The 23,595-nt window shown below is 32.7% G+C and overlaps 1 protein-coding gene across 1 annotated transcript in view; it reads right to left on the bottom strand.

The window, feature by feature from the left end:
• Positions 1-2,206: 2,206 nt before the first annotated feature.
• Positions 2,207-23,595, bottom strand: part of LOC140434885 (CD63 antigen-like) — a 44,246-nt gene continuing 22,857 nt past the window's right edge. Inside the window, exons 4-5 of the mRNA XM_072523494.1 lie at positions 13,962-14,186; positions 2,207-2,540 (exon numbers count right to left, since the gene is read on the bottom strand). Coding sequence (XP_072379595.1) covers positions 2,475-2,540; positions 13,962-14,186 — 291 coding nt within the window. The 3' untranslated portion in view covers positions 2,207-2,474. The remainder of the gene's footprint in view (positions 2,541-13,961; positions 14,187-23,595) is intronic.

Below are 23,595 nucleotides of genomic sequence, written 5' to 3' on the forward strand. Positions count from 1 at the left end.
GATTGGTTGCTTATTTTCAACGCTTAAAAACCACCTCTATGCTCACGAAACAAATTCCCCTTTGGTAAATGTCTAAATAAAAAAATTAAGTATACTCATGATGTTTTTATTGTAAAAAATTATGCATGAAAATACTTTACATTAGAAAGTATACACATGCAATTGCAAAGAATCATTTTCAATAGTTCTTCTGGTGCAGGTGAACTTTTCATTTTTATCGGTTGTAAAATATCATCACTCTTGAACCATCCCCAATCCGTTATATCAATCTCTTTGTTTCCAAGCCATATCTGAGTTTGTAAATAAACTCTTTTGATATGCTCATCCAGGGCACTTACAGTTGGTACAAGAGATGATAGTTTAACTGCACTATTTTTAGTTGTGGCTTTAATAAAGGATTCGTATCGCATTTATTCAAGTAATGATGAATAATCTTCGACCTTATTCATTTTGTTCATGTGGGTGTCTTTGGCAAGGCCATACAGCAATATTGTACAGTATCTCCCAGCTTCTAAAATGTCTTCGAGATCTGAAGTACTCTTGTCATTGGCACTCATTGGCGGCTTGCCCACGCAATTTCAAAGGAGTGTCGCTTCTCTGTGTTCGTTAGTTCTCTGAAGCAAATGTTCAGTTTAGAGGTGCCTATATTATATAAATAACATATATATATATATATATATATATATATATATATATATATATATATATATATATATATATATATAGATATATATATATATATATATATATATATATATATATATATATATAGATATATATATATATATATATATATATATATATATATATATATATAATGTATTATATACATATTTGTGTGAGTGTTAGTGTGTCTGTTACCAGTTTTTCGAATATACTTGAATAAAGCATTTATATATACAGAAAATAAGTTGATGCTCCAAAATATAAATAACATGCTCCAAAATTTTTTTAGAATAACTCCGTTAATTTTTAAGCTACAGTGTCCATTAAAAAAATATTTTGAAGGTAATTTCAAAAGCTACAAGACTAGGTAGATTAAAATATGTTTTATATATGATTAAAAATTTTTTCTTTTTAAATAGTAAAGGGCCAAAGTGCTGATTACAGGTGTGTCAGCCGCTGTATCTCAAACTTCAATTGGCTATATCTCTATTATTTTTCGAGCTATAACAAAAATAAAACAATCAAAATTTTTGTTAAGAAAAAAACTACATTTTGGTATAAAACCATTTTTTACGTATCTCTTATAGTTTTAGATTTATTTTGAAAAAATGTAAATTTTTAGATAATTAAAAAAAAGATTTGTTAATTTAAACATGATTTTTTCAAAAAATACGCATTTTAAACAAACTAAACTTTTAAAACTTATAAATAACACTAAAAAGAAATGAATTGTAGAAGATATACGTTTAATTTCAATTCTTATCGAAATAGTGTTACTTATACTGCTCGTTTTTTTTTAAACGCTAGAGTAATTCAAATTCTTTCCTTCGTATTTCGCTTTGTTTTAATCGAAATGGCTTTTAACATAGCTCATTTTAAAGGTTTTTTCTAGCTCTTTAAAAAGTGTTGTATGAGTTTTTATCAAAAAAGATGTCCATTTTCCGATATTTGATGTTAAATGCATCGAGTATAGTATCCCGAAAATAAAAAGTCATCTTCAAACAATTATAAATCGCTTAGTATTGTACTTATAAAACTTAATAAAAGAACAATCTCGTTATTTTTTTATAAGCTTTATTTTTGTTCATTATAGATTTTTCAATAAAACGCTTTGTTTTTGAGTTATTCGTACAAAATCATTGGAAAACATGTTCTTTTTTGCGAAAAGTTTACTTTTTCAAGTGCGTATAACTCAAAAAGTATTGATTTAGCGAAAAAAATTTATATGCCATTTTTTGTTTAAAATTTTATTCTCTATCAATTCCCGGGGTTATTTTGAGTGTAAAAAGTTCAACCCCCTAGATGGGGTGCCAACCACTCCAGGGGTAGAAGCACACATCGGCACCATATAACTTTTTGAGTAATTTACTACCCACTGTAAAAATTTCAGATAAATCGGTGCAGTTATAAAAAATTTAAAGGGAAAATGCCACAGTAACTGGACTATTAGAGGAGTAAGTCCTCACTGCATCACATTTTACGCTTTAAAAATAAATTTTCTTGGCTAAAAAGGAAGATAGTTTCAACAATAAAAAACAAAAACATTTTACATCGTTTATTAAGGAATCATTATAATTAAGTTTTGTAAAGAATATCACACGATAAGATAGTCCCCCTAAATACTAGAATCTAAAACATGATACGTTATAATAGTTTGTTGTAAATAGAAACATCCATATTTTAATAGACATAGATTATTTACTCGATATCAAGGAGCAATTATGTAATTTCAATTATCAAGTACACCTAAAACTAATATTTTATATTGTATTGCCATCATACAAGTTACTACTTTTTAAACATCATTTTTAAACAGTCTCGTAATCACTTCTTATAAATTTGGATAAGCAGCAGGAAAAGAGGATACCCAGAAGCTGAAAATTTAATAAACTATTATATAACTGTTTATTTTTAACATTTAAATACATTTTATATAACACAATATATTAAACATGATTAAAATTTCAATATTTAATAATAATCAATATGATAAACATAAATGGAAGTTTAGTCCAGTCGTCAGAGAGTTGACCCCTAAAAATCATACGAACAAGCTGAATTTTGCAGAGAATATCAATTTTGGGACCCCAAAAAAGATGCAATAAAGTTTAACACTTTTACCCCTGGGTTTCTCCCTAAAACCCGCGTCGCAGGGGGGTAAAAACGCAAAAAAAATCGATTTATCAAGAATCTGTACACTGTAGAGAAAAATGTTTCAAATAAAAAATGTAACTGAGATGATTTTAAACAAAAATGTTCAAAGTCAATGTTCAATAAAATTTTGTATCAGCTTGACGGTAAAAATTCGATATCTTTTGATCCAAATGTGCTATCGACAAAAATCAAGATGCGTTTTAAAGGCAAATAGTGCTTTCGCATGCAGTTTTTGTACGTTGCAGAGAATATACTCAGTTTTTATAAAGATATTGAATAAATTAACGTATCGCGATTTTTGCCATTTTTTCAGATTCTTGTGAAATCAATAAAATTGATCACTTTCATTGACCAGCTGTAGTAAAATTTCCATTTTTAGAGATCAAGCTTTAAAACCTATGACATGTAATTTCAATTTTGAGTTGTGGTAACAAATATGAGGCATTTGAAATATGCATAAAAACACAGAATTTAATGTTTTACATTACAAAATATCACACGTCAGGATAAATTCATTTAAGAAGACGGTTTTGGGTATAGTTTATTGCAGAAGTTTTGTTCTTTTGAAAAACGTACTAGAGTAATTGAAAAAAAAAAATTTAAATGTCTCTGACGACTGGAATAGTTTTAAAACACAAATAAAAGAAATACATAAAGAAAATACATGATATTACTTTTTGTTAAAATATAAATATCACATTTACGAAGGGATTTCTTAAATCCATCTATATTCCATATAAAATGTCAGGTAAGTATAAATCTTATTATGCAAAATCGGAGTAAAGCTTTTAAAATATGTGATTGTAAGACAGTAAGTGGTCATTTTACTGTTAATTTTTATGAATTATAATTAAGGTCTTTAGTTTAAACCACCTTGAATTAGCACGATATTATTAGCAAAGCGTAAGTTGTTTATTATTTCACCATCGACGTTAATTCTCATATTTTTCCACTCAATTACATATTTCTTAAACACGGATAGTGAAGGGCTAAATTATGGAATATTATCATTATTTCGAGAACCGTCGAGTTTTGAGGGAAATCCCGAAACAGGTCGATTTTTGTTATAAAATACCCATGTTATAACGTACATGGAATAGGGGTGATGTCACCGGCGTAGGTGTAGTGACGTAATCGTTAATTTTTTTTTAATAGAAATCGGTATAATGTGACACCTCATTTAAACGAGAATTTAATTCTCTATTTAACGACATTACATTTTTAACTAAAATATTTTTTAATGGTACAAAAACATATTTTTTTTACTTTAAATTCAACTAAATTACAACTAATGATTTAATTAATATTGTACTTTAAAGTAACCAAATTATGCATAAGAAATGCAAATGTTCGAAATGTCATCCATCGGTTTCTTGACAATATGCAAATCTACGGACACATTTATCAAGTACATTGCGGATGACTTCTGGAGTAATTAGACTCATTTCATGCCTAATTCTATCTTTCAAATCCTATAAGTTTTGGGGTCTACTGACATAAACTTTTGATTTTATGTAACCACTTTTGATATTAGATCTGGCGACCTTGCTGGCCACTCTATAAAAACTCGTCTTCCGATTTACCTCCTGGGAAAGCAATGATTTAAAAATTGACGTACTTCACGTGCGTAATGCGAAGGAGCTCCATCTGGTTGAAACCAGATATTTTTACTAGGTAAATTTGGATTATTGGCATTTGGATACATGTTAGAAAAGATAGGTATAAGTTGATTTCTCAAAAAAGTTAAATAACGTTCTCCTGTCAGATTTTCTTCAAAGAAAAATAGGTCAATGATTCTGTCATTAATGATCCCTGCCCATTCTTCTTCTTTTGGCATCATAACCCTGGATGGGTCTTTGCCTGTCTGGCTATGTCCTTCCATTCAGATCTCTCTTGTGCCCTTCTTCTCCATTGTCTTATGTTCATTGTTTTCAGGTCGTCTTCTACGTCATCCAACCATCTCGTTCTGGGCCTTCCTTTTTTTCGCCTTCCTATGGGCTTCCATTGTAACATTTTCTTAGTTGTTTTTGCATCGCTTTGTCTCTGCACATGTCCCAGCCATGACAGTCTTTGACTTTTCACAAATCTTACAATGTCATAACCTTCATTTAACTCATTAACCTCGTCGTTTCTCCTGATTCTCCATGTGCCATCTTCCTCTTGTACCGGGCCATATACTTTCCTCAGTATTTTTCTCTCGAATGTCCTGAGTTGGGCTTCATCTTTTTTCGTCATTACCCAAGTTTCACATCCATAGGTTACTACGGGTCTAATCAGTGTTCTGTAGATAGTCATTTTGGTTCTTTTGTCTAATAATTTCGATGTCATCAATCTTTTATTAGCATAGTATGTACGATTCCCGCTGGAAATACGTGCATTAATTTCGCTACTTACGGAGTTCTTCTGATTGATTTCTGTGCCGAGATATGTAAAGGCATCCACTCGTTCGATAGTATAGTTGTCTATTGTGATATTATTTTCATTGTCAGTTATTCTTTTGACTGTCATATACTTCGTTTTTGCTTCGTTTATTTTAAGACCTCTTTTTCTTGCTTCAGGATCAATTTGTTTGAACACTTCCATTAGTCGTGGCTTATTCCTACTAATGATGACGTGGCTACATCGTCTGCATCCCTGCCCATACATTTACTTTATGAGGATATTGCGTGTGTGACTCAGTCATCCAATGTAGGTTTTCTTGACTCCAATATCTGCAATTTTGACGATTCACGGTACCATGTATAAAAAATGTGGCTTCATCAGAAAAAAGGGTTTGATTGATGAAATATGGATTGCAGATACATAAATCCTGCATAATTTCAGAAAATTTAAGCCGGCCATCGGGATCGTCGTCGTTTAATTCCTGATGTAGTTGATTTTTGTAGGGATGGTATTTTCCTTTTTTTTTTAATACGTAATACCGATCGTTGGGAAACTCCAGCATATTCATCCATTTGTGTTGAACTACTGTGAGGATTGTCATGTACATTTAATAAAATATCAAGTTTAACATTGTCTTCAATTTTAGGACGCCCAGCGTTTGGAATGTTTAACGTGCCCAGTTTCTCCAAATTTTCGGACTATTTTACTTATTGTTGATTGGCTGATGGGTCTGTCTGTGTATTTTGCGTTGAATAAATTGCATACCTCGTTCTGTGTTCTTTTTTATCTCCGCATCCGTTAAGAATTAATATCTCTATGCGTTGTGTTTCATTTAGGTGAGCCATAATTTAGTATTCAAAAGTAAAAATTACAATTGACAACTGATGATAATTCACAAAATCAAAACATTTACGTCAATAAATATTACAGTAACTATGCCACTATCACTTGCTTAAATTAACATTTTACAAAAAGTTTCAGTGTTTATGAGATAACTTTTTGTGTCCATTATTATTTTTACTTATTTTTGCTTTTTTAAGTATTTACTTCAGAAAGTTATGGCAGGAACCGATGGATGGCATTTCGAACATTTAATTTAAAATAATTGTTATGCATAATTTGGCTACTTTAAAGTACATTATGAATTAAATCATTAGTAGTAATTTAGTTAAATTTAAATTAAAAACAATTGTTTTTGTACCCTTAAAAAAATATTTTAGTTAAAAATGTAATGTCGTTAAAAAGAGAATTAAATTCTCCTTCAAATGAGGTGTCGCATTATATTAATTTCTATTTAAAAAAAATTAACGGTATGTCACTACACCCACACCGGTGACGTCATCCCTACTCCATGTACGTTATAAGATGTGTCTTTTATAACAAAAATCTAAATGTATCTGGATTTCCCTCAAAACTCAACGGTTCTCGAAATAATGATAATATTCCATAATTTAGCAGTTCACTGTATATTCCAGAAACATTGTAAACAATTTTGGTGAGATGCTATCACCTTGCCGTACTCCGCATTCCGTTTTAAATACACCTACATAGTTCCAAAAGTTATGCTCACTCAAAATTTTCGATATTATTAACTATTATCAGAAACTATTATTATAGATCATTTATAAAAAAATATAACGTTGACACGTATTTTTTGTTTTAGAAGAGAAACTGTTTTTTTTTAATAAATAAATAATTAAAAACTAAAAAATTTATTTCTAATCAAAAAATAATTAACAATTTTAATGTCGTGTATTTCCACCACGGTCATCGATGTAAGCCTGGATTCGAGCTCCAATACAGCTAACAAGTCGATCAATAATTTCCTGTGATATATTCTCCCATTGTTCTCTACAGGCAATTGTCAGTTCATGATGAGTTTTAGGATTCCTTTTGGACATGAACAGCTCTGGAGAGCACATCCTATGCATGATCAAAGGGGTTCATGTCTGGAGACATCGCAGGTCACTCCAAACGATGAATATCTTCTTTCTCAAGATAGTCATTAACCGCGGGTCCTATGTGGGCGGGCGTTATCATCCATAAATACAAAATTTTCACCCACAGCTCCTCGCCATAATCTCACATGACGTGTAAATACGTGTGATGTACCTTTGTCCTGTTAAAAGATCCGTAATTCCGTGTGTCCACCTACCATAATACCTGCCCAAATAATAACACTGCCACCAGCGAAAGCAAGTATGGGACGGGCATGTGCTAGTTGTGCAGCTCTTGTTGGTTCTCCTCAAATACGAATTCGCTGGCTATCACTATTTAAACAGATTCTGGTCTCGTCTGAAAAAACACAAAATTCCAAAACTGTTCAGGAAGCTTGAGATGTGTTCTTAAGCCAAATGGGGGCGGTGCAAAACATGTCTAGGTTGTAGCTGAGGAACTCTTATTGGTCGACGACTCCTCAAACCTGACTCAAAAAATTCTTCTTATTGAAGCCAACGATACTCTGACTTCTGTAGCGTCACTGATGTCTCTTTCGAGGGCTGGTGCAGACATAGAAGAATTTTTCCCAATGGAAATTCTGATATATCTATTATGTTACTCATTAGTCATTAGTAACTCAGCGTTTACCAGAGCGACCTCTATTCTGTATAAAATTTGTCTCCAGAAACCCATTCCATATCCGTGAGACATCACTCTGAGAAACACCCACGCTTCAACTGAATTACCTTCAACTAAAGCGATAATGCTTGCACAGTCCAACTCAGAAATTAAATTACGATTCATTATACGTTTTCACAAATTTAACCAGAATACATTTTTCAAATGTTTACTTACACCTTAGCAAAACCAGATCAATTAAATCGGTACTCAAATAAAATAAAAAAAACCAAAAAAGGTGTATTTTATATAAAGAGTGACCTATTAAATATGTTATATAGGGATAAAAATCGTGAATACAAGGGATGATGTATAACTTTTGAAACTATGTGTGTTTATCTATCAGTGTGAAGTTTCACACAAATATTAGGACAAATGATTTCTTGTATCCTACTGTTTTTCTTATGTTTTTATAACTAATAAGTGGTCGTTTGTACCAAAACCTGATCTGAACCTTGGTTGCTCTTTAGGTTGATAGAAATCTTGTTTGGGAATTAATCGTCTTGTTAGTATCTTTATTAATAATTGGTGCATGTGGGAGAGAGAAATTATCGGACAGTAGTTAAAATCTGTGGGGTCGTCATTCTTATGTACTAGTATCATGATGGTACTATTCCAGGACACGAAGATTCTTCCACTTTCTAAGAATCTATTAAATATGACTTTGAGAGCGTGAATTAATTTTCTGTGCCTGATTGAATTCTTTTAATCACAATGTCATATTTTCCTGGGGATTTGTTGTTTTACATTTCTCTTAATGCCATTTCAATTTATGATGATGTAATTTCCGGTGTATCTTCTGGAGCCCTGATTACAACTACTGGAATATTTATTACGTCATTTTTAGTGGTGGGATGCTTTACAGCTCGCCGTAATCTTCCACTATTTGGATTATTTTTTCGTAACTGTGCCGTCTGGGTAACGGAGCTTATAAATGTATTTTATTCTCTTCGCAATACTGTTAAGCTGTTATTATGTTCTATTATTTCCAAAATAATTTGTATCCCCAATAAACATTATATATTAGAAAAATTAGGATAAGATCTTGGAAATCTTACAGGTAAGAGTATGGAGTGGGTAATGCGCTTGAAATCAGGAGAGTACAAATTGCTTGCAACAAGTTGATTAGGTGGAAAGGGTAAAGTGCGATAGATCTAGTTAAAATATACAATTTGTGGTATGTAGGGAAAAGTACCAGTACGAATGGAGTTGATATAATTGCTGATAGTGAAATGAAAGATGTGTACTTGATGAAGAAGTATCGAATGTTATGCGTATATAAATCTATACGATCAACTTGACACCAGGGAAAGATATAAAGAATAGCTAAATGTAGCAAAGAAATCAAAAGACTTTAATCATAGTAGATATATCGAGATGAAAATAATAAAATGCTAGTTCACGAAAAGGAAGTCAAAAAAATATGGACAAAGTACTTTGACAGTTTGTTACATGAAGAATTTGACAAGAAAATCAGTTGAGAAGACAGTAACAGCAATGATCACCAAAATAAAAAACAAGGAAATGGTTCAAACAATTCAAAAAATAAAGCTAAAGCAGTAGAACCAGATGATATTCCTGGGGAAATGTGGACAGCATTAAGAGAGTCCGGAACTAGAGACCGACCGAATGTGATTTTTTTGGCCGAAGCCGAAGCCGATGCCGAAGTTCGGCCTGTAGGATACCTTCGGCCGAAGCCGAAGCCGAAGCCGAAGGTGACTAAAAATATACCTATTCCTATTATATGTTAATAATTTAAATAATGTGCATTATAGTTATAAATATGAAATTATGAGATAAAAAAGTCAAACATTTATACATTATTTGGTAATAGAAGCGATAATAAAAATAAATAACAATAAAAAACATTAAAGTCGAAACATTCATAGTCGATGGTCGATGTTTTGCCATTTAGGTATCTAGTCAAAACACCAGGAATCATGAGTTTTAACAAATACAATAAAATTATTATTATCAGAATTTTACTACGTGAGAAATATTCAAATGATGATCTTTGAGACATATTGGCCTATTGTTAAAATTTATATTCTACCTACTACCTGACCTGAAAGTTTGTAAAACGTTTTAGTTAAGGGTATAAAATAGGGTGTAAATATTATTCAAATTATCAAAGACTCGCCGAAGCATATTGTTCAGAGATTATTTCATTTCTATAGTATAGTAGTATAGTATACTGACAGAGCATTTTATTATTCCACCTTCGGCGAAACCTTCGGCTTTGTTTTGGCCGAAGCCGAATTTTGGCCGAAGGTTTAAATATTGGCCGAAGGTGGCCGAAGCCGATGCCGAAGCCGATTAATCGGTCGGTCTCTATCCGGAACAAGTTTATTTCATAGAATTATGGAAGTTAGACAGATGCCAGACAAATGAACAAGCATTCATTATATGGCAGTTGATGAAAAAATTAAGAGTATAATATTCATTGATCTTGAGAAAGCATATGATATATAGCGATCAATAAGAAAGAAGTTCCCAATGAATAAGTAAAGATTGTGAAAGACAATATGAGGGAGTAGCAACAAATATTAGGACAGGTGTGGGATAGACAGATAAATTTCATGTGAGAAAAACTTAACTAAAAGGAATTCGTTATTTCACGTAACGTGAGTAACCTTCTCGGGTATGAACGTGACGGGATGTGAACATGAGTGAGAGAGTTTGAGCTCAACTTTCGAAAACTTGCGATTGTACGCTCTCTCGTCCATTGCTTCAGTTCGCAGTACGGGACTATTTTTAGTAATCTCGCTAATCGAGCGCAATAGCAATAATACGCATATTTGAGATTTGAACCTGCGACATGGCACGTGTCGTACAGATACTGTGATAGATTTCCAAACGCGGGACAGAAAATCTCTTAAGGTATCAATGTTCTCTCCAGCTCTTCCCAGCAACACCAAAACAGTCAAACTTCCTTGGAAAAATTTGCAATTAAATCTCTGCCAGCTTTAAGAAAGGAGTTATTGTTAAACAACAATTAAGTTTTATTGCAAAAAATCTTTGTCCACTGAATATACCAGAAGGTAATATTATTAGTATTCAAAATGTCATACACGATGTATATATTTAAATATTAATATTTATGTGACCATCAGAGAAAAAAAAACATTTAAATCAAAATATTCATTTATTTCACACCTAACAACAAAATATCTAGTGCAAAAAGAAGTTTGTAATTTTATGTTATTTTTAATTTTTATAGTAAGAAGCATTCTGCATTCATTAAAATTAGAATTCACAAGCATATTCAGCACTTCTTCAGCTTTGAGAGCTTTATTTAGAATCAGAGTGGTACAATGTTCTTCCAGTTAGTCATCCTTATTATCGTCGATATCTTGGCTGTCGATGATAAAATATTTTGTGAATACTTTCGTCAGTAAGCTCCTCACACGTTAAGAGATCATCAACAGCAGAATATTGTTCGTTCTTCATTTCCTATATGTAGTCTTTTATTCAGAGCTCTCGCCCAGACAGACACATGATCATTATCATCATCATTATCGGCGGCCACTTTGAATCTGTGTGTAACAGTAGAAAATCGTCGATGGCGTGAGCTTGTTCAAGCGTTGTAAATCATTAAAAAGGCATCCAGTATTGTGATCTTCAGCTGCTTGGCACTGGTGTCTTCATTTACATCAAGACTGATGGCAACTACTAGAACCAGGATTTTACGAAGGTTTGTTTTAACACTTGAATTATTCCTTGGTCCTTTGATTGCAATACAGATGTTGTATTGGGAGGTCGGAAAATGAGAGTTATGCTTCTCAATGTTTTGCTTCTTTTCAATCAGTTCACGATCCCAATAGCCAGTATCCATTTGATAAAAATATCAGATAATATCATTCAGGACTTGCGATTGCTCTCGTATACAGAGATCGTATATTTATAAAACATCTTGCTTCTTTGACTTGCCAATAATTAACAAATTCTTTTTTATTGTGGCACTCATGTTAGCTACAATCATCACAGTTATTCTGTCTTTCTAAAGTTTTCCTCTCGAGCATGTTTCACCTATAAAATTTAATATTTTATCTAGCGTGAATATATAGGATAACCCAGTTTTGTCCGCATTAAATATTTCGTCGTCACTAAATTTTGCACGCAAATTACGACAAACTTTGGTTTGCGATTTAGTCATATCGCTCTATTTAACCACAAAGACAAATACTAGCCAGTAATTTTTTCGGCGAAAAGATTGTGTCTACTCTACACGGTTACTCCAACTTGCCCAACCATCAGACTTAAAAATTTTTAACTCTTTGGGAAAAAATTTTCCTTTCATTGAAGCATATGCCCATTTACGGGTATTCTCCGATTAGGTTGCAGCTTAAACCATTCTGAAAGGGCAGTAAGCTGTCTGTTCTTGAGACGACCCCTCACACGTTTTGGGTTTTTAAACATTCGCATTGAACAAAGGTTCTATCTTGTGTTTATTTTTCTTAATTGTGGATATATATATATATATATATATATATATATATATATATATACCCGGTATTTAGGCGTTCCACGCCCTTCCGGTAGGGATCTATGGAGGAGTATCACCTAGCCGCAAGCCCTTATCTCTTGCCGTACTGCTCCACCATAGGCCGATCAGATACCAGCATATTCTAGACTAAGCCGCAGATTCATTTTAGAATTTTAAACTACTGCGTTAGCCTTTTTGTTTTCTGTTCACCGAGCCGGGGATTTGAACTGACATCTCTCGCATTGAAGCGAAGGAGAAGCCAGCCGCCCAGCCCGCTTGGCTATCCGATCGACAATTGTGGATATTGTGGATATTGTGAATTGTGGATATTGTCGACTAATTTCCACCGATTTCCTTAAAAATCGTAACATTTTACTCGCCGGCTTCTAAACGTTGTATCATAAAACTTTTTTCTTCAATGGAAAAACATTTTCGCTTTGTAGAATCCATTTTTTGTATACGTACTCACTCATTACCCGCAAATTACTGCGGAATAATAAACAATATCATTCTAATCACCGACATTTTGGCAAGGGGGTGAGATAGCGTCTAACCTAGGATTTAATAGTAAACATGTCAATGCTCGCCGTCGTTGTAACCGGACAATATTGTATGAAATTCAGTCGTTATAAGCGAAGTCATAATAAACGGATACACTTTTATATTGGTTTATATTAAAACAAATCATATACCTTAACGTTACTTTACTAAAAATTCAAGTTCAGGTTTGCATCTTACCTGAGATACCTACCAAGTGATACGTTTTATGACAAGAACAGCTTAACAAGCATTGCCAAATGAAACCTGAAGATTCAGATTTGGTTAAGGAATTAAAAATACAAAAAAAAAGAAATGAAAAATCGATTTCAACTCCATGAAGTACATAATGTGACTTTAATCTTGAACTCAAATTTTAAGACAATGCAATTTCAAGACAGATGACGGACAGATGAACGTTAAGGGATCAGTAAAGGCTATGATACGAACTATTTTATAAATTCAATCTACGAACAAATATTGTCAGGATCAAAACAGCCCAAGAAAACATATCCTTTGCCTCAATAAATTCAACATCCACATCATCTGCAAGAATTATCTTTGACGAATTTAAGAAGAAAAGGATGTCCGTACGACCGATATTGAAATGGAATTATGCTTACGACGGAAGACTTAACCAACTGTGGAGGTTTCAAAAAATTTTAAATTAAATATGAAATGTCATATTTCTTTCAAAAGTTAGATGTCTTGGAAAAGTTATACTGCGAGTCATAGATTAAAAAAAAAGATAAAATGCAAGTCCCCTAAATTAGTTTTTCTTTTCTTCGATAGAAACTGAAGATATAAATATTTCTTTCTGAATAAAGTTTTACTGCACGTTTACAGAAACTTTTAAAAATGTATTTTGTTTTTGAGATCAAAGAGTTTGTTTTGATTCTGATTATGCAGTAATTAATATGTAATGTACGTCTGTAATAATTATGTGCCAATTCATGATTGATATAATTAGAAACTTAAATACGATATACTAATTACAACATAAAATAAAATCTTTTTTTTTTTAATGATTATTCATTTCATTTGACAAAAAGCAGGCTATAAATTTACTACATATTAAATAAAATAATTAAATATTAAAATTAGCCATTTTTTCTCTTACCTGAATAACGGCCAACCCAATACCAACCCCTTCGACGTACGAGATGTTTTGTTTTACGAAATCACCGAACTTTTCCAAACATCCTTCATGGAAAGCAAATATTGGGGTGCAGGTAAATTGTGTAGCACCTGCAGGAATTTTGCAACAGGACAATGGTAAAGTATGATTGTACAGAGCAGGAACTTTCTTCCAGTCTGTGTAATTATTGACCCCACAACATTGGAACTAAAAAAATTGTACTATGAAATATCTTATTATATAAATATATATATATATATATATATATATATATATATATATATATATATATATATATATATATATATATATATATATATATATATATATATATATATACAGCTCAACAGGCCATAGATGCCCATTGCTATGAAATACCTAAACAATACAAAAAAAAATCAAAATATGTCAATTCCCCTTCAATACTATAATTAATTTGGTTTTAAAACTATTTTCTTGTGACATTTTACTTTTATTTTTTAAGTATTGTCCATAAGTCGATAAAAAATAACAAAGCACGGAGTCACAGAGAAAATATGACACAAAAATTATATGAAACAAGCTTTTGAAAGGTTTTCCTTTAAATAAATGGAAATTTCTGAGGAATGGAATGGCGAGAACATTTCTGACTGCGGGATTTTAATTGGAGGGTCGAGCGGACCATATTTTCTTTAAGAGAGGTCTTCATGTCGAAGGTAACAGGATGTCGTCACCTCTTTTATTGAGACAATTTGTAGCATTTCAAATCACCTTGTATAGGTCAAAACACCGAAATATTATTTCAATCCTTTTTGCGTCGCCGAGATTTATAATAAACACATTTTAAAGTTGTTTATATAACACAGATGCGTATTTCCTTGGTATTTCCTTGATCGTGAAGCCACTTTAGGATATTTTGAGCGTCGAATAAACAAAATATTTCGGTTTGTGCTTTGTTTATACCGAGTTGGGAGAATGAATTTTAAAGATAATTACAGGACTCTCAGTGGAGCCGCTGTCAGAGGCAGATGGTTTCGGTGTTGGTCCGAATTTTCATCTAATTCGCAATGGTTTTTCCTTATTGTTTTTTTTTTTGTTATCGGAAATAGTGAAGTTTAGTAGTATGTAGCAGTTGAATGTGTAGTTAAAGAGATTTGGAAGAGATTTTATAAAGAGCAGACGCGGCGTGGGTAGTCTGGAGAAACCGGCAAATTTGTTGTAAAAAAGTGAGTTATACTCGTGCCGTCTCTCATTTGAGAGATTTGTAAAACGGCGTTTCCAACAACTTAGAAGGATACCCACATGGTTCCATTATGTCTCGAGTTTTTAAGAAGCCGAGTTTTTAAGATTGCGTCCCAGTGCCCAGCTTCCCCCGTCATTTTGTTTGTCCCTGGTTGTCATTTCAGACTATTTTCGCAGTTGTTTGTGTTGCAGTGAATTTGAATCCAGTTCCAACCCCAGAAATTTTAAAGGAAAAAAAATAACATTTAGTGAAATTCAGGTAACTTTTTTGTTGAACTTTTGAAGTAAAGATGGACATTTTCCATCAATAATTTCTTTCATGACAAGTTGAGAAATTGTAAAAAGTAAAATTATAAATGTTCAGGAGTGGTTAGTTGTCATATTAATTATTCTCAAAGTTTTAAAATTTAATATTGACATCTGACAGCTAGATTTATTTTCTTGACAATTAATTGATACATACCTAATCATAAATTGAGATCATGTTTTGTTTTGCTTTTTTTACAAAAAAGGTTAACCTTTGTGCATAGTTACATTTAAAAAGATATTTTTAATTTGTAAAAATTTATTTCTGCTACAAAATATCGCTCATTAACAATTGTAAGTTCTTATAGTATCTCCAACTTCTAGAGTTTGTAAACCGATAGTAACATAGTAAGTTTGTTTTTTGTTATTTTGTATTACTATTTATAGTTGTAACTGTTTATGGTGAGACAACAATAAATATGTAATTTTTTTCCCTATTATTTCTTTTAAAAAGTTTCTAACCGTTTTTTATATTTTTTAGGAAGGAAAAGCCTTTCTTTCATCCAGCAGGAAGATTCTTCTAAGCGAAGTCCTTACTTTAAATAGCTTGTAACGTTATAAACGTCACATCTTTATTAATTTATATTTAAATAATTATTTTATTTTAATTTCTTTATTAATTCCTTAATTCCTTTACCTTTAGTTTCTTTTTCACTATTTTTTTTCTTCAAAAAGTAGTTGGCGCCCTTTGTCTTTCTTTTCTTTCCCTTTCTGTCCCGTAGAATTAATATTTGCCTTCTATCTCTGTCCGGTAGACTAACTATTCTTTTCTATGTTGACAGAAGAGTTAATTCCATCATAGGCATACGTCCTATGTCACCTGTGCTAACTTCATTTTAATCTCCCTACTTTCTGTCAATCAACTTTTCTAAACGTAGTGGGATTATTTTTTGTCTGTAATTAAAATTTATAAAAGAAGGCAAAAATTATTATAGGCTTCATTTTATGGCCTTCAGAATTCTCTTGGGGTGAGTACTTTAATTGTTATCTATATTCTATAATTCTGACAGCATTTTCAATATTTGTAACCTCACTTCTTGTAAAACCACGCTTTCAATTTTGTGTAGTAGTAATCCAACAGAATTTAACTAAGTTCAACAGTAATTCTATTTCATTTTATCCTTGCCATCTGCTATTTGTTTATTTGTAATTTGGTAAAATGTCAAGGAAATTAAACCCCCTTTGATGTGTCTCTAATACAAGCCTTATATTTTATTTTATTGGCTGCATTACCACTTTATTGGTATTATTGGAGAACTTATTGGCTGTATAGAAGACTTTATTGGAGATTTTATATGAAATTTCTGAATATTGTATGGAATAATATGCTCTGAAGGACCTAACTGCAGCTGTCAGGAGGGCCTAACCATCTAATTGGGAGGCCACACAATCCCCCATCGATGCCATAAGTATCGCCAAATTTATTTATTGTAAAGCATTGGCAGGGTTGATTATTTCTTATTTTTAATAAATATGATATATGATTAGTTAAGTAATTAGTTTATTTGCTATCAGCTAAGGGTTCATGGTTTAATTCATAGTTTAAGACAAGACGAATTCACACTTGAGACACTGAGCTAGGCGAAGCATAGACGATAAGCTCCCATGGTTGATTGACGTATTATTTTTATAATAGTATTTCAATTCTCTTTGGTAGTCATGGTAGCTTATTAAACCTTCTTGTATTGTGTTTGTCCGGAGATTCATGTAAGTACCCCTTTTTGTTTCATTTTTGTAGTTCAATCCAGTCCAGTCCCCTTGTCATTCACTTATCTGCGGCCCAGGTCTCCAAAAAAACCCTGAGTAGCCGTTTCGGTTTGTTTTGCTTACCCTAACTCTAGCCCCCTAATTTCTGTCCCCAATTTTCAACCCCTTATAATGGTCCCAATGTGGTAGGCAAAAATAATCGTTACAAATTTGGCATTTTTTCAATTTCTATGATTTCTCGTAATTATTGGTTTATAAAAGCGGATGGGGGCTATGGTTCTGGAGTTTTCAAAATCAATTTTGTGACCTGTATGAAGATGGTGTTGACCTAGAGCTGAAATTGAATCGGAATTGCGAACAGAAATGGAATGTTCATAAATCCTATTTTGGATTCTACGATTTGTTTGGCCTATATAAGATCGGGGGCAGTCTACACAACGAATTTCATAAACTCCGTGTTTTTCATGTGGATTTGTCTTTGATTGATCGGACAAAAGATGAAAGTTTTTGTTAAGGGGTAAATATTGTCTTTATTCCTCTTGATTTAAGAATTTTGTAGATTTTGTCACTGCCACCTTTGACGTAAGGAAAAAAAGTTTTCGTATGATGAGGATCTGAGTCTTGGGGTTAAGATTGAGTGGGAGATTGATGTCTGTGGATGCTCATATAAATTTGGAATAGCTTTAAGTGTTTTGAAGGTGTGATTTCAGTTTCCTTGCATATTTTCATTATTATTACTAATTTTAAAGATTCAATAATAATTATTATCTGTATACTCATTAAATTACAAGAATTTAATCAGTTGATGAAGTGCAGCAATATATATTTTATTTATCTATTTTTTGCTTGTTATAGAACAATATGATTCGACCCTTTTCAGATATTTGGCAATTATTGGCAATTATGATTATGATATTGGAAAAATAGATAAAAAATCCAAGGCTATGTGTAAGTTTTGCTGTTTAAAATACGCCTTTCCAAATGCAACTGGCATAACGAATCTTATATTAAACCAATGTTAAAAATGTCCTTTGGAAATTTAACAGAAATATGGCAATGAAATACAATCGAGTTCGAAGTTTTCGACGTCAAAAGAAAAAGTGAAAGATATGAAAGAGATACCAGTCTCCCTTCAACTAGCACAAACGACACGTCATCAATGTGATCATCTTCCAAATCTCTATTACCAGCAGCAAAACGCAAGAAAGCTAACTGCCAACAAACATTGAGAGGGTTTTTCGATAAGATAGCTGTTTCAGAGTCTGCTAAAATTGATATAACATTAGCTAGGGCTCTTTATACCACTGGTGCTCTTTTTCCTCTTTTCATATACCAAAAAAATGTTATAGATCGTCATACAAAATACCTAGCCCTTACGCCCTGTCAACAAACTTACTTAATGCCGAGTATGAACGTGTACAGATAAACCAAAGTCAAAAGCTTTCTGAATCCGATAGTTTATCAATAGTAACAGATGGTTGGACAAATGTAGTTGGAGATGGATTAATCAATATTGTTATATGCACGCCTATACCTTTATTTTACAAAGCTGTTAATCGTGGCACTGCAAAAGAAACGGGAACGTATAAAGTAATGAACTTATCTAAGCTATTCAAGAAATAGGGCCACATTTTTTTTTTAATAGTGACTGACAATGCGAGCAATACGAAAGCTGTTTGGCATATAATAAATACAACATATCCTCATATATCTTGTGTTGGTTGTGCAGCTTACACTATAAATTTACTACTAAAGGACTTTATAAAAGCCAGGGGCCGAAAAATACCCAAAAAGAAAAGTAATTTCCCTCAAATTACCTGCAAAAACAAGATGGGGTTCTCTTTTTAAAACCGTGAATTCGCTTTTAAGAAATAAGGAAGCTCTGCAATGTACTGTATTAGTGAAAAACCTGAATGTAAAACAAAATATTAAATGATGCGCACTATGCGCATCATTTATTTTATGATACACACTGAAGAAACTTACAATATACTAAACAAAGTCTGCATCCTGTATCAAAATCGATCAATTCAATAGAATCGTGTAGATCTATATTATCAGAAGTGCCTTTTGTCTTTAAGTATATAAAAGACATAATATTAAATATCCCCCAACAAGTTGACCAAACAACTGTGTTCACAATATGACACAATAACAATATGACAATATCATCTGAACACTAATACAATAGTAGTCAGCAAATACAACCAGATGTTAAATAGAAATTGATGGCATCAGTATTGAACAAGTAATGGAAATAAAATACCTGGGAATTACAATGTCTAGCTATGGACCTGGACAAAGAAGTGAAAGATCAAGTACAAAAAGGAAATAGACTGGCAGGATACCTTAATAACACTATATGGCGAAACAGACACATTGACACTGAGATGAAATAAAGAATTTATAAAGCCAGTGTAAGATCAATAATGACATATGCCTCAGAAACAAGACCTGACACAGCCACAACGCAAAAGTTACTGGAAACGGCAGAGATGAGAGTACTGAGAAGAATTACAGGAAATACGCTGAGAGATCGAAAGAGAAGTGAAAAACAGAAAAAAAGAATGGAATACCCACATAAGCAGAATGGAGGAGACCCGTGTCGTCAAAATAGCAAGAGATAAGTCACCAATCGGCAGAAGTATCGGATGACCGCGCACAAGATGGGGTGACAACCTTCCATAGAGGTATTAATGCGTCAATGAACAAGCAGAATTGCTTATAAAGAGGAAGAAGAAGTTGATCAGACTAGTTTTATTAACTAATGCTTGCAAAAATATGTTGAAGAACGCTACGAATTTTGTTCCAAGCCGATTCACTTTGCAGTCAATCTTCTTGATGCTCACTTTAAAGGTGAACAATTGAATGAAAACCAACTAATTGAAGCTGTAGACTTCATTTCTGAAATGGCTCGTTCACTAAATCGAGATGTAGGAAAGGTAGTGGCAAATCTAGTCCAATTTAAAACAAAAACTGGATTTTTTAGTCGAAATTCTTTATGGGATAGTGCGAATAGTACCTACTCATCCTGTTATATGGTGGCAAGGTTTGTGTACGTCGCAGCCACTTATGCCAATTGCCTCCCGAATTTTAAATGGGCCTCTATATTCTGCCTCTTCAGAAAGAATCTGGTCTGTACACGGCCCAATTCTTATAAGCAAAAGAAATAGATAATCACAGAATAAAATTCAGAAGCTGGTTGCTATTCATTCAAATTTAGTTGTAAACGAAAAACAGACGACATCTATTTACGATGCTAGACCAGACCCACTTTTAGAAGAGACTGACAAAAATCATGTTGTTTTGTCCGTCCAGGATGATGAAGCGGAGATCGAATCTGAATCAGATGCTTTATAATATGCAAATATACTCAAATATACCACTAAGCGCTTTGGTTAAATAATGTGTTTTCTACCATTGAGTTTTTAGTTTTGATACTTTTAGTTATTACATAATAATTATAATTTTTTACCCTATATACATACGTACTTATATCTTACATATTAACAGATATTATATTGTCGTAGGCTGCCATTCACTGACCAATCAGCGTACCGACAGCACCTCTCGCATCGGTAAAAATTACTGATTGGCTCTCTGGCTGGAAAATACAAACTACTACGTCATAATCCCAGATAACATAATCCCAGAATCTCTGGGATAAAAACACGCGTTTTTTCAGTCAGAAGCCAGTGCGAGTTTTACCTCATAATCGAAGAAAGGCGCGTACACGTTGGCGAACGCCGAGTAAAAGTGTCGAACGTAGTCGCGATTTTATTTTGATTTTATAATTTGCAATAATGGAGTGGACTAATTCTGCTTGTTTAAAACTTATTGATTTATATCGAGAGCGGGAAGTTTTATGGAATCCAGTGCATAAAACTTGTATGTGAGTCACCAGTAGCTAAATATCGTAGGGTTAACATTAACTTTTCTGTTGGCGGTATCTCTTCTCTAAACTTTGTATCTTCTTTCGCGATTTTTGGACCAATTTCATTTAATAACCATTCAAAATCAGTAGACTTCATTCTACAACAATTTTTTTAAAAAGCCCGTATTCTATTTCAACTTTTAGATCAATAAATAAGTATATTCCTCTATACCGCCTTCTGCTTTTAAACAATGATGTTGTTTACCAGTGTCGTTTTCGTCGTTTTTTGTGGAGGTCTTTTACTGCTTCGGTCTCCACCTGACTAATATGTAATAATATACAACGCACTTTCAATAATTATATCCTCATCGAAACTGATCAAATGACTGCAAACGAATTAGTTTGCTGGTTACTTTTTTACTTTTCAAGTCTCAATTAAAAAATATTTAAATTTTCCCATTTTTTCCAATGGTCTGGAAAAAACCTGCTTTTTTCCTCAATTTTTCCGGTTTTTTCCGATACGTCAAATCTCTAATAACAACATTGAATCCTGTGTTTAAATTTTTATAAAAATTCTCGTTTTAAAATAATTTCATATAAATACAATTATTATTTTAAACGTATTTAGTTTATATAATAATTAAATTTACTATCAAATGATATTTATATTTTATTATTATTATTTGGTCTGAACTTTAGAGGTTTGTCATAAATAACCTTATACTTTGTAATACGTTAATAGGTGGCGTTAGAAGTAAGCATAATAATTTATTAAATTTGTTTAAATTATAAAAAATAAATAAACAATAAAATTATTTTATTTAATTTTAAATATATTATTTAAATTTTAAAAATATAGAAAACATTGTATGAAGCTCCGCGCTAGTGTACTGTACCGCCTACTGTTCTACTGTTTTTATGTTATTTATTCTTCTTCTTCAGCCTTAAGTAATCCAACTTTGAACATAGACCTCCCCCAAATCAATCCAGTGTTTTCTATTTCACGCCACTAGCTTCCAGTTGTATCCTCCGATCATAATATCATCAACCCATCTCATTTGTGGTCTTCCTCTGATTCTCTTTTCTAACCATAATCTCCATTGTTGTATTTCGTGGTTTCATCTTTTATCCTTCAGTCGGGCATTGTGTCCTGCGAAGCTCCCTTTTAATTCGGCAGTATGTTCCCCGGCGTCTTTTACTTTGGTTTTGCTTCTAATCCATTTGTTTGTTTTTTTGTCTATAAGTCTCACCCCGAGCATTGATCTTTCCATCGCTCTTTGTGCTTTTACTATTTTATCCATATTAGACTTGGTGAGTGTCCACGTCTGTGAACCATACGTGAGTATAGGGAGGATACACTAATCGTAAATTCTGGTTTTCAAATAGTGTTCTATTTAAGTGCTTTTCAAGATCCAACTCAGTTTTCCAAATCCTGCCCATGCTAACCTTATTCTTCTGGTAATTTCGGCAGTTTGATTTTCTCTGTTAACTTTCATTATCTGTCCCAGGTAGTTGTATTCGTTTACTGTTTCTAAATTTATGTCGTTCAACGTTATTTCTCTAATGTTCGGTGTATTTGTCATTATTTTTGTTTTTTTCCAAGTTCATCTTAAGACCTACTTTTTCCGAAGCTTGAAATAGTTGAGTCATCATGGTCAGTAGTTCTTCGAAACTTGTAGAAAAAATTACAATGTCATCAGTCTCAAATGACTCAGTTTTCTTCCATTAACATTTATTCCTTTATCTACCCAGTTAATGTCTTTGTACACGTCTTCCAGTCTAAGTGTGAATAGCTTTGGTGAGATAACATCTCCCTGGCGAACTCCTCTGTTGATTGGTATAGCTTTGGTTTTGCGTATATTGGTATAGCGAATCTATTTGTATTTTCATTGTAGCTTTCTTGTAAATATTATGTATGAGCATTCTGTATCGGGAGTCTATCCTGCAGTTGTTCATAACTCTCTCTATTGCCCAAAGTTCTATGGAGTCGAATGCCTTTTCATAATCAACGAAGCCAATGTATAAGTTCAAGTGATATTCATTGGCTTCCTCTATTAGCGTTCTGACTGTCAGAAGATGATCCGCTGTACTGCAACCCTTTCGGAATCCTGCCTGCTCTACCGTTTGATAGCTATCGAGTTTCGACATTAACCTGTTAGTTATTACTCTCATAAACAGTTTGTACATTTGGGACAGCAGGGAGATTGACCTATAGTTCTTCAAATCTCCACTGTCTGCCTTTTTGAAGAGAAGTATTGTCAAACATTCATTCCAATCATCTGGGACTTCTCCTCTGACAAGACATTCGTTGAAAGAATTTTTTAATTCCTCCAGAATAATTTCACTCCCCTCCTTCAACATTTCCACAAGTATTCCATCTGGACCCGGAGCCTTATTGTTCTTTAGTTGTGCCATAGCTTAAGGGAGTAAAGGAAGATTTAAGGATCTATAATGAAAACAAGGTAGAAAAAATAATAGAAAAGAACCGAGGCCTAAAATGTCTAAGAT

The sequence above is a fragment of the Diabrotica undecimpunctata genome, chromosome 2, assembly GCF_040954645.1.
Source record: "Diabrotica undecimpunctata isolate CICGRU chromosome 2, icDiaUnde3, whole genome shotgun sequence".
Lineage (NCBI taxonomy): Eukaryota > Metazoa > Arthropoda > Insecta > Coleoptera > Chrysomelidae > Diabrotica > Diabrotica undecimpunctata.